The sequence below is a fragment of the Acomys russatus genome, chromosome 16 (genome assembly GCF_903995435.1).
Source record: "Acomys russatus chromosome 16, mAcoRus1.1, whole genome shotgun sequence".
Taxonomy (NCBI): Eukaryota; Metazoa; Chordata; class Mammalia; order Rodentia; family Muridae; genus Acomys; species Acomys russatus.
The window spans coordinates 33,938,132-33,950,209 of record NC_067152.1 but is presented as its reverse complement, the minus strand read 5'-3'; the positions used below and the strand labels follow the sequence as shown (position 1 = coordinate 33,950,209).

At 49.4% G+C, this 12,078-nt stretch overlaps 1 protein-coding gene across 1 annotated transcript; it reads left to right on the top strand.

The window, feature by feature from the left end:
* The first annotated feature begins 227 nt into the window (after positions 1-227).
* Positions 228-8,392, top strand: Cacng5 (calcium voltage-gated channel auxiliary subunit gamma 5). Its single transcript, XM_051158939.1, has 5 exons — positions 228-456; positions 2,013-2,099; positions 3,238-3,378; positions 6,925-7,070; positions 7,369-8,392. Exons 1-5 carry the CDS (start codon positions 261-263, stop codon positions 7,624-7,626), a joined length of 828 nt encoding a protein of 275 aa, XP_051014896.1. The 5' UTR covers positions 228-260; the 3' UTR covers positions 7,627-8,392.
* Positions 8,393-12,078: the final 3,686 nt, after the last annotated feature.

The window sequence follows — 12,078 nt, the reverse complement described above, 5'->3', positions numbered from 1 at the left end:
CGCAGAAGACGAGGACATAGTTGCAGTAGCCTTAAGAGGAAGCTCTGAGTTCCTGAAGGGCAGAGGGAGATGGTCACCCTTAAGTAGAGATGGTCTGGAAACCAGCAACTGACCTTGTTGCTCTTATTCATCCACTGACCCAGAACACACTGACTTCAGTTACTGCTCACCACCTCCAGCTCACACTCTCTCCCTGTCTCCATAGCTCATCCTGCCCCCGTGAGACAGCGCTGCTGGCTGCCCAGTGATCATCCAGGAAGATGAGCGCCTGTGGGAGGAAGGCCCTGACCCTGCTGAGCAGCGTCTTTGCTGTCTGTGGCCTGGGCCTGCTGGGCATTGCGGTCAGCACCGACTACTGGCTCTACCTGGAGGAGGGCATCATTCTTCCCCAGAACCAGAGCACGGAGGTCAAGATGTCCCTGCACTCAGGCCTCTGGCGGGTCTGCTTCCTCGCTGGTAAGTACAGTCCTGCCCCCAAGGGGCTTTCTCCCTACTTAGAGACACCCAGGAGGTGCCAGTGGATAGTTCACCACAGACCAACTCCACTGACTCTGAGCAGTGCTGCAAGCAGCCACCAGCCTACAGACCCAAGCTCAGAGCCTGATTCACAACATCCTCCTGGGAAAGCTCTCTCAGGTCTCCGGGGCTTGCTTCCCTCCTAAAAGATGCATGCAAGGTCTGGCTTTCCCACACTCTACCTTTCAGCGCTGAATGATACCTCACAGATCTAAATCGCTCTTGCAGGCCTTTCTATTCGTTAGCTCCTCAAGTTATTGGTCGCACATAATCTTCCCAATGGCATTGCAAGGCAGACTTATTATTGCAACTTTACAAACGAGGAAGGGAAGATTCTGGCAGGTTAAGCGTATCTGGACTCTTACTTCACTGACACCCGCAAGGTTAAGGAACAGGAAATGCTCAGCAGCTTCCTGTTCCTCTGGGAGATGGCCACATGGAGAAAGCACCAAATGTGGGTCCTTCTGGGTCTTGTGGGAGAAGGCAGTTTGATCCTCCTGTTGTGGACTTCCAGCTCACTGGGAATTCTCTGGAACCCAGTGAGTTGCTACACCAGGAGCCCTGTCCTTGAGGCTTTTATCACAGCCTAGCTCCACCCTACACAGGAGTAGTATCCCCATGTCCTGCGAGACCTGTGTAGGGTGTGCTGGCCGGCATAGCCACAGTTTGGTCCCTGAGCTTCTTTTGTGGGATCCTGGAATGGAATGTGTGTGTGTGTGTGTGTGTGTGTGTGTGTGTGTGTGTGTGTTTGTGTATGTGTGTGTGTGTGTGTGTGTGTGTGTGTGTGTGTGTGTGTGTAGAAGAGACCCAGCTTGGTCCCCACCCCCGCCACCCAGCGTTTGTGTGTGTGTGTGTGTGTGTGTAGAAGAGACCCAGCTTGGTTCCCCCCCACACACACCCAGCATTTTCTCTCATCTTTAAGCTAGGGCTTTCACAGATAGGCTAGAGGTTGAATGGGGGGGGGGAGACGACTAGTAGAAAGAACACCTCCGTCTCCAGCCTGACTACCTTGTGTCACTTTGTCAAGTCTGCTTTAGGATCAGCATCCAACTCTGACCTCATCTCCCCCTGTTCCAGATTCTGTGGCATCCATCTCTGCTTAACCTGAAGCAGAGTCTGAGGCCACCAGAGTCTGATTGACAAGGCTTGGGGTGGGGGGTGGGGGCAGTTGTTTCACTCATGCGTCTGAGACAGGCACGCACCATCATCAGTCAAAAGCAACAGACAGCAGCAGATGCTTGCTGGCCATCGAGCTCATAGTGCTGACCTCTTCTGTCCCATGCTTCGGTCCTCACTCCAGAAAGAAAGTGACGTCAAGACATGTTCCCTACTCCTACCTGGGGCCACCAGCCAGGGAGGAAAGCTTCTCTGGAGTTTTTATCCAGCCCAGGTACAGAGACACAGCCCCGGAGATCCAGGAAGCATTGGGAATGTACTAACCTCAAATCCATGTTGGCGCGGGACCTGACAGTAGCGGTAATTTCTTGTCCCCACAGGTGAGGAGCGAGGACGTTGTTTCACCATAGAATATGTGATGCCCATGAACTCCCAGATGACGTCAGAATCCACAGTCAATGTGCTAAGTAGGTGCCTAGAACACTCTAACCTGGGCCACTGGTGGGGCAGAGAGAGCCAGGCAGAGGGAAAACTCAGACACCCAGAATCTTCTCAAGAGTTAGTGCCCTTGGCCTTAGCTGCTTAGACGGGTCGAGTTAATCAGAGCTCATGCTGCAGATTTGTTTTTCCACAGTGAAGGTAGGTTGCTGGAGCCCCCATATCTCTGACCCCAGGAAGTGGAGGAGCACACATTCCCAGACTGTAGCAAGACTGACATTGTGGCCTTGACCTTATCAGAGTTGCTTCGAACCCTCAGCATGAACTTGCAATGTTACAATACAACCCATGCCCCTGGTCTGTTAGCAGAGTCCATTTCAGGACCCTCTGGGTATAAATATCCATGAATGCATCTGTTATGCAAAATGGTTTAACATTTGATGTGCATATAACCAACACACTTGTGGTTGCAGGCTTTGGTCATCACTAAATAATGGCTCATATCTACTACAGTGTGAATGACTAAACTCAGTGTCCAGCCTCTTCCTTCCTCATAGGTCAGGCTTCTGTCACATGGACCCAAACCCCAATTTCCTAATCAATGTGGTTGCTTTTTGCTGCCTCCATCCTAAGTCACCTGTTCACATAAACTCAGGTGTTCTCAGGAGCCCACATGAATAACAAACATACCCTATGGGAAATCTAGGGGTTTAGGTCACCTTTCAGGAAACAAAGAGCGAAAAATTTTTATTATGCAATAGAGCTTCCCAAGTGATTATGAACTAAAGAAAGAGGCCAGTGCCAGTCCTTGGTAACACTCAGAGCATGCCCCGTACCCTTGGAAATGGCAGATGTCTCTCAAAGATGAGGCAAGATGACATGACCGGGCACCTCAAGGCTCTCCTACAAACAGGTGGTGTAGATTCCTGGGGAGGGGGGGAGCTTATGCCTGGAGAAGAGACAAATCTGTGAATAGGTTGGCAGTTGAAGTTAGACCTTCCCGCCTTGCCTTGGGGACAAAAAAAAAAAAAAAAAAGCTCAGCCAGCAACAGGAAGCCCCAGGCCACAAGTGTGGTAGACTTTGCAGGAACACACTTCTTGGAATGAGGCAGAGTAAGGAAGGTCACTGTAGCCTGACAAGTTGTCCCCCTCTGCCCCCTGCATTAGAGATGATTCGCTCAGCCACCCCGTTCCCACTGGTCAGCCTCTTCTTCATGTTCATCGGCTTCATCCTGAGCAATATCGGGCACATCCGTCCTCACCGGACCATACTGGCCTTTGTCTCTGGAATCTTCTTCATCCTCTCAGGTAAGTTGTGTTGTCGTATCTCCACGTTTTTTATTTTTAACTCCTGAGAAATTCTGCTTCGGGAGATCTCACAACTGTGAGTCAACACTGGACTAGAATGGTGGAGCCAGTCACCTGGGCCGAACTGAGTCAGGCCATAAGGAGACTTCTGATGTCCTTAAGGCCACCTGTGAGCTTCCAAAACAGCATGTGAGACTTCAGAGTTGGGGTGGCCTGCTGGGCTCATCCTTGGCAGAGCTGGGATATCCCTCACAATACACACCGCCACACTTGCTCTCTAGCTCCCACAGACCAGTATTCCTTCCTGTGCCTCAAAGGGCTAGTTTATCTTTGGGTATGGCTGTGGAAAATAAATACATCAGCCTTTGGAATAGTGGTTCCTTCTCCCCTAATCCTCAGCTATCCTCAGAGATTCCTTGTTTACATGATCTAGCCACACCCATGTCCTGAGCTCACTAGACCTCTTCAACATAGGAGTAGCACACCCTTCATGGAGTATCACCAGGTTGTACTTTCATTTGTTCATTCATCCATCCATCCATCCATTCATTCACTCATTCAGTCAGCCAGTTAGAGTGAAAAGGACTGTGATAGAGGCCACAAGGAACTACCAAAGAGACCAAGAATAATGGCCAAAATTCAGAACAAGGCAGTGGTCAGGAAAAACTGAAGACGTTGACCTAAACAGTGAATAGGGACTAGGCAAAGAAATTAGGTTAGAGAGAGGAAAAAGGCCTAGAGAGAAGAAAGATCTTGAAGTGTGGGAGACTATCATGGAATCTCTGGGGGCTGAGGAGCTGTGTGGAGATGTGAAACTGCAGAGCCATCTGAATTGGCTGAAGATGGGGAACTTTATGAGATGCCTTTAGAGGAGTTTGAGCCAAGTAATGATATTATATTTGGATGCTAGAACACGTGCTGTTAGGAGCACCGTGAGGAAGGGAAGTGAGACAGGAGCCAGGGAACCTAGGGCAGATGCAGCTATAGGAATTACAGGAGATGGGCAGAAAGAAAGGGGAAGGTTCGTGTGGCGTTCAGAAAGTAAACTCAACAAGACCAGGACTAGGCTCTCAACAGAGGCATCAGGGATGAGTGCTGTTTCTTCCTTGGGTGTGGAGTGGGTGGCGTTCACATCCATGATTTAGGAATCATAGCCAAGAACAGCTTTGTACAAAGGTGCTAAGATTAGTGTGGGAAACACTGAGTTTGAGGTATCTAGAAAGCTGCCAGACATCAGGGTCGGGGGCTCATAGAGTCACCCAGATGGTGAGACCCCCCAAAAAGACCACCAGGACTCAATACCAATGCAATGCACACAAGGACCTTTAATTTTTCGACTCGAGTCAGGCTATGATGGTCACCAACACAGTGGTATCCAGAAAAAGCCTTGAACTCTGAGCTGAGGGTAAATTTATAGGTTCCTATCCCTTCCAGTGCCCCAAAGCAGGGGAGTTCCAATCTGGCAAGTGCCTATTGGTTGAGATGTGAAAGGGATATTGTGCTTTAAAATGGTCTCTCTCTCTCTCTCTCTCTCTCTCTCTCTCTCTCTCTCTCTCTCTCTCTCTCTCTCTCTCTGGGCTGGTTTCCTAGCAACCTTATCTCCTGTGAGTGGAAAGGAATGCAACAAGACTCCTTGCTGGTTCTTTCCTGCCACTGGCTAGATTATCTCCTGTAGGTCTGTTTCTTAACCTTTGCCCTGGTAACCCTGAAATCCAATTTTAGTTCTTCCGGTATTTCAGGACGAAGCAGAGGTCATGGTGAGATGAGATTACACATGGGAAGTATATGAGAAGGCAAAGGAATGTGGTGACTTAAATGGGTTCCTTCTCCCAGGCGGCCTCACGGAGACCTTATCTCTAGAAGATAATGAGATTGGCTTTCAGGGCATGCATTTTAAACAGTCTGAATTGGTTGGCTGGAGAAAAGAGGTCTAGGAGCTGATGCTCAGGTAGAAGGTGGTTTGAATGGAATGGATAGATACAACGGTGCATGGATAGATGGATGGGTGGGTGGGTGCATGGATAGATGGATGGGTGGGTGGATGGGTGAGTGGATGGATAGATGGATGGATGGGTGGGTGCATGGATAGATGGATGGATGGGTAGGTGGATGGATGGATAGATGGATGGATGGGTGGGTACATGGATAGATGGATGGATGGGTGGATGGGTGAGTGGATGGATAGATGGATGGATGGATAGATAGATGGGTGGATGGGTGAGTGGATGGATAGATGGATGGATGGGTGGGTGGGTGAATGGAAATGTTGGTGAACAGATAAATGACAATAAAGAAAAAAATGATTCTCTGGCATAGGCTTCCTTATTGCCAACTGGCTTCCCAGACCTTTAGGATATTTTCTCCATTTCTCTGTCATCATAACCTTTGAGCCAGGAGGCAGTAAGAACCATTCTTCCTTGTTCTTTCCTCACACACTCCTCTGCCCATCCATTTTTGTTCTGCCCACCTAGTCCACCCTTCCACTCTTTCACCCCATGTAATGAGTCCAGTAACACCTGCAGTACCATCAGCCCAACATTTTGTGGCAGTATTCCACCTGGCCAGGGTGGGACAAACGCAGGGCCAGGATACTCGTCCTTGTGCAAACACCGCAGCAGCCAAGATGTCTGGAGATCAGGATGCCTGAGGTTCATGAAAGTGGGTGAGTCACGGGATCACAAGCCTCGGACAGGTGAAGCGGCTTCATGATAAAGAGGGACATTTGGGGACAGCAGTGACTCACACTTGAGTTAAATACCAAGGAAGGCTTGAATCACACCTGTCTCCCTCTAGCACCCGTCCTTGGAGAGGCCCCAGTTTCACAAAACAATGTGAACGGAATGAAACCTCAACAGCCCAATGTAGAGTAATTAATTATGTCTTGACTCAATTACACTCACTAATTGATGACACTGCTGCCTGAGGCAGTCATGTGCACAATGGCAGTTGGAGCTCAGGGGGCCCAGTGGCTTCCTGATTCAATGCTGGCCAGGCTCCAAACAAAGTTCCTGGCTGAAGATCTCAGAGAGGTCGCACTGGGTGACCAGGTGATCTGCATAGGTCCCAGGCTATACTGGCAGAGTCCAGAGAGATATATACCACCCACTGCTGAAGACATTAGAAGTTCTGCTGCTGAGCCTTATTTTGGTCCTCACATTAATAAAAAAAAAAAAAAAAAAAAAAAACCCTCTTGGTATCTCAGGGTTCACACCCCCACAGTCACATGAGTGCTTTCAGGACACTATAGTAACAGGACCCCAGGGCAGGCCCAGTGAACAGGGATATCCAGGAGGCTATGTGTGACAGGGCCGGGTTTATCCATCACTAGGCTTGTGTCTTGGCTCAGGAGAGTCGTTGGACAGGGAGGTTTCCTACCTGCATCTATTCACTACCTAGAAGACGCTGATGTAGAAGGGTCATCAGGGGGCAAGCTCGTGCTCACCTTTGAACTCCAAATCGAAGGCTTTGTTCTCGCTGGGTACCATAGTGGCAAACTCCCTAGACTTCCAGGCTGAATGGACCCTTCCCTCCCCTATCCTCACACAGGCCTCTCTCTTGTGGTGGGCCTGGTGCTCTACATCTCCAGCATCAACGACGAGATGCTCAACAGAACCAAGGATGCCGAGACCTACTTCAACTACAGATATGGATGGTCATTTGCCTTTGCAGCCATCTCCTTCCTTTTAACTGAGGTAACCTGCCCCATACTGCCCTGTGTCAGGTTGGTACTGCCCTACCTGGAGGGAAGGAGGGAAACATCCCACAGCATCCTGGACCACCCACGCACTCTGCTGCTCTTCCCCAGAATGTACCTCTCCCTGGCTTTCCTGGATCTCTTCTATCCTGGAGGATCTCAGGGCCCACTCCTGTCCACACATGCATTGGCCATCCCATTGGAAAGCTCCATGGCTGTGTCCCATGAAGACACAGCAGGGGCAGTACAACAAGGCCCCTGCCAGTGAGCTCTCCTCTGCTTCTCTCTCACTGTAGAGTGCTGGAGTGATGTCTGTGTACCTGTTCATGAAGAGGTATACTGCTGAGGACATGTATAGACCTCACCCAGGCTTCTACCGGCCACGGCTGAGCAACTGTTCCGATTACTCTGGCCAGTTTCTGCACCCAGATGCCTGGATCCGTGGCCGCAGCCCCTCGGACATCTCCAGCGATGCCTCCCTACAGATGAACAGCAACTACCCAGCTTTGCTCAAGTGCCCAGACTACGACCAGATGTCATCATCTCCCTGCTGAGCTTTAGCCTTCTCCCCACCTAAACTTTGGGTGGCTGGACAGCCTTTCCCCTTTCCCTCTGAGCCAAGGCCCAGGCCATTCCCTGCTTAGCCATTGTTACTTGACCACATCCTATCCCTGCTCCCAGAGTAACTCATCCTTCAGTGAGCATCAGAGCCTGGAGTTCAGAGGCATGCTGATTGGCTGAGAGTGTGAGTGAAGTCCTGCCTCTAGAGTGCCAATCATAGCCATGGGCTCCTAGGAAGCCAGCAGCACCCCGTGCTGTGCTGTGCCGGAAGATGCCTATATTCTAGTTGTGTTTTCTTCCTGCACTTCCGGGTCAGCCAAGGCCAGGCTGGAGTTGCCGAGTTTCTGATACAGACAAAGCCAGACTTGAGTGCTTGCCAACAGGCCTGGCTCTCCCTCCGTGAACTGGACTGTGAAGCCAAAAGGTGACTCTGCCCCAGTGGGGCTGGCTGGCTCAGAACTCTCAAACAAACAGATCCTTTCATGTTGCTGGCCTCACTCTACAAAACACATCTCTCTGTGTAACACTGCCCTCAAGGCTCTGGACCAGTCCCGACTCTCACCGTTCCAGAACACAGCTGCCCTGGTCAGGGACTAAGGTAAGTATTCAGCGGTGCCAATGACGTCACAAAGGTGTTAATGGCTGAAGATGTCTTAAATACATGGCCCCTTGATAAGCTGTTTCATGGGGGCTTTTGATGCCTTAACCCGAAGAAGTGACTGATGATGAAAACTCAAGAGTTTGACAGTTGTGTATTCAGAGCGCCAAGCATCATGTCCAACCCTGCGGTCATTGTCCCTGACTTCAAGGACCTTATTTCCACCTTAGGCTCTGAGATCTAATCATGTAGACAGGTGTGTGTACCACCTAAGGACACTGTAGTTGTGAGGCAGATTTGGTGACACAGTGCATTTTGAGCCCAAACAAGCCAGATTCCAGATGATCCAGCTGCCTTGCCAAGGATGCCCGTGAACATTTGGGGGTTGCCAACTTAATCCTAATATGGAGAAGCATCTGCTTCCCAGTTACATGACATATGTGGGCAAATTGCATGCCTCCAGAAGGCCAGACAACGTGACAACTGCGTTCCTGCTGGGGAAGCTGAGCTGGGAGGCTGCAAGTGCTTCTGGGAAGTCTGTAAAACCCCTAGAGTTCTCCAGCTGTCATCTGAGCCAGGCCATTGTTCATTCTGAGGCAATTTTCTCTGTGCTGTGTCTTTTTGCTGTGCCCACTTTTGCCCGCACTCTCTTTTAAGATGCCAAACGTCCCTGAACATACAAAGCCACAGTGGGTAACTTGCAAGCTCTGGCAAGCGGCACAGAAAACAACACAGCTGTTGGCCACAGAAGGACACTGTGTCAGTCAGCTTGGAGGAGGCCATAAGTCCAAGATGAGTTGTCAGATGACCGATCTCCGAGGAGTCCACTCCTGGCTTACAGACGGCCACCATCTTGCTGTGTGCCCATGTGCCCATGTGCCCCTGAGACTTTTATTTATTTATTTATTTATTTTTGTATATCCAGTTTACCTCTTGAAAGGACGCCAGGGGCTGGGGTATAACTCAGTTGGCAGAGTGCTTGTCTAACATGCATGGAGCCCTGGAATTGGTCCCAACACTCCATAATCCAGATGTGGCGGTACACATCTGTAATCCTGACACATAGGATGTAGAGGCAGGAAGATCAGAAGTTCAGAGTCACTCTTACCTACTTGCCTAGTTTGGGGCCAACCTGGGCTACATGAGACTGTGTTTCAAAAAAAAAAAAAAAAAGGTAAAGACATCAAGTATGGATTAGAGCTCATTCCAGTAAATTCAATGATCACTATTAATAGAATCATCTAAGCAACCATGTACAAAATACTCACATTGTGAGTTACTGGAGAGAGTGGGATCTCAGGGCACAAGTTTGGAAGAGGGCACAGCTCAGCCCCTAATGTGCTGATTCCTCCATGGGTTTCACAGACAGTGGAAGGAGAAGGAGTTTCTTTCTTTCTTTCTTTCTTTCTTTCTTTCTTTCTTTCTTTTTTTTTTTTTTTTTTTTTCCCCTCTCGGTTCAGTCACTGACTGACTCACTGCAGAACCTTGGGCAACCCATTTCTATTCTGAGAAGCTCAGCTGAAACGGTTTCCACGACCACTTCCACACCCACACCTCCCATGATTCGGTCCACGTTGCTCTTGTCTGCCAGTTTCCGTATCTGCCTGTGAACTGAGAGTGACTGGCAGGCCCCTGCTTCCCACTCTGTCAGCACCTCCCAATGAGCACTGAGTCGCTTTCACTGCTGTTTGCCAGAGTCTGTTTGGAGACGGTTGAGTGGCATTTTCAAGCTGGACAAGTGTTTAGATGTGCTTGACTCCAATTTTTGTCAATATTATTTAGCACCTGCGATGCACTTTTCTCTCTCTCTCAAACACTTCTCTGTCACTGCCAGGCTTGGTCTTTGTACACATGGGGAGAAAAACAGAGTCTACTCCTACCAGCAAGCTGACCATTGACCGTGGTATTGGGAGAGTGAGCCATCCTTAGCCTAAGGCTGAGCTGTCAAGTCAAAGGGGGCGTTCCCACCCTGGAATGGGCCATGTGCACTGACGTCACAATGGGTCTGGTCCCTTTCTTTTCCCATGACGGGATGGATGAATGTATCAACACCACACCCACTATCATAATTTCTTGTTCACCTATAAACCGATTTCAGAATCTACTCATAATCTTTCTTGATCAAGATATTTGTATCACATATGCAAGTGTATAAACCCATCTCTTGTCATCCCTTCCTTGTTCTTTCTGGAGTTAACTTTATCCTTGGGTTGGCAGCAACAGGGTGGCAGAAAGTACCATACGGAAGATGTAACAGCTCCAGCAGAGGTATGGGGTACCCTTTCTTTTGTCCCCAGTAGCAAGCCCCACTGACTCACCTCACATCCCACTGGCCAATTCTGGGTCACACACCCACTCCTGAGCCACTTTCTGGTCAGGGGAATAGGATGTCAACCTATTGATATCCCTCAAAACTTAAGGTGACAGGAGTCATGTCACAAATATTTGAAGGGGTGACTGAGCCTTAGAAAGGTGGTTCTTGCCTAGGGTCTCCCAGGAAGTTAACTTGAGCAGTGGCTGTTGTTATTGTAAAGGCTTGCTTGTTAACTAGTCTGGCCACTGAGATTCACTGGCAGGTGGTAGTTGAGGTTGTTGGCTGGAACACCCATGTACAGATGGGAGTTTCCTCACAGCCTGACAGCTGGGAGCTAAGAAGGAATATCCCACGAGATGGCCAGGTGCCATATTGCTGGTTTTGAAGAAGCCTTGGAAGTGGCCCAAAGTCACAATCAAACCACCCAGATTTAAGTGCAGGAACACAGCCTTCCGTTGTAGCACAAGTTGGAATCTGCTATAGTGCCCAAGCACCTTGGAAATAAAACATATCATGTCATGATTGGTTTTGCCCATGGTCTCCCAGCCCCAAGATCCAGATGCTATTCCTGGGTGTGGGCTGTGTCTCTAACCAACTTTCAGATTATGTCAAGGTCATGACATACTCTAGGCTTCAAGGATGAGGTTCTAAATATCTGGATATTTTTAAGCTCCCCCCTTACCCCCCCACAGAGAGTTCTGACCACAGGGTCAAGAACTTGAGCCTGGATCTGTTGGAATTTACCACCAGAAATGGGAATAGAACTATCTTCTTACAGTCCATTTCGGGATTACTGGCTTCTTACAAAATGCAGGAAAGAAAGGATAAAAGAGTGCTAGGTGGGCCACCAAGGAGGCCAAAGGTCCCAGTAGCATCCTTGCTCCCTCACTGCCTTCACTGGCCTCACTTGCTCAGACAGGCTGTGTCTATGGGCAAGGTGTCAAGTTCAAGGCCAGGACTTTGGCTCCAGAGCCATCCCTCAAGCTGACGTCCATTAGGATGCAACAGCAGCTTGCCCTTGAGGACCAGGATGGCAAGAGCTAGGCATTCCGGAGCCAAGATGCTCTTCTTCCTGTGGCCAGGGCCAAGAATGGACACCAAGTCCTGGGGAGGGCCAGCAGATCTTCCAAGGTGACCTTGTAGTCTCAGAGCTCCAACTGTAGGACTTCAGCCAGTCTTCACTGCTGCCTTATGAATAATTCATTTTGTACTCATCCATTATGAATTAACCAGGCTTGAGGGCTTCGGGGCCATAAAGAGACCGTGCATCACCAGGTCCAGAATAAACAGAGCTTCAGTCAAATGTTATTTTAAATCCACCCACACTCATATACCTCCCAACCATTTCTGATTCAGTACAGCCAGTAAGAGAATGCTCTCTAATCTACTGTTTTCCAAACTCAATCATGAGGGCTGACAAGATGGCTCGGTGGGTAAGAGCAGTTGCTGCTCTTGCAGAAGACCTGGGTTTCGTACCCAGCACCGAAGTCTTGGCTCACTCTGGTCTAACTTAAGTTCCAGAGGATGCAATGC

Bases quoted from the DNA above. Each gene is read 5' to 3' on its own strand.
- Cacng5 (XM_051158939.1), top strand. From the start codon at position 261: ATGAGCGCCTGTGGGAGGAAGGCCCTGACCCTGCTGAGCAGCGTCTTT. The intron at 2,100-3,237 runs GTAGGTGCCTAG...CCCCTGCATTAG, and splicing joins ATCCACAGTCAATGTGCTAA to AGATGATTCGCTCAGCCACC. The intron at 7,071-7,368 runs GTAACCTGCCCC...CTCTCACTGTAG, and splicing joins TCTCCTTCCTTTTAACTGAG to AGTGCTGGAGTGATGTCTGT.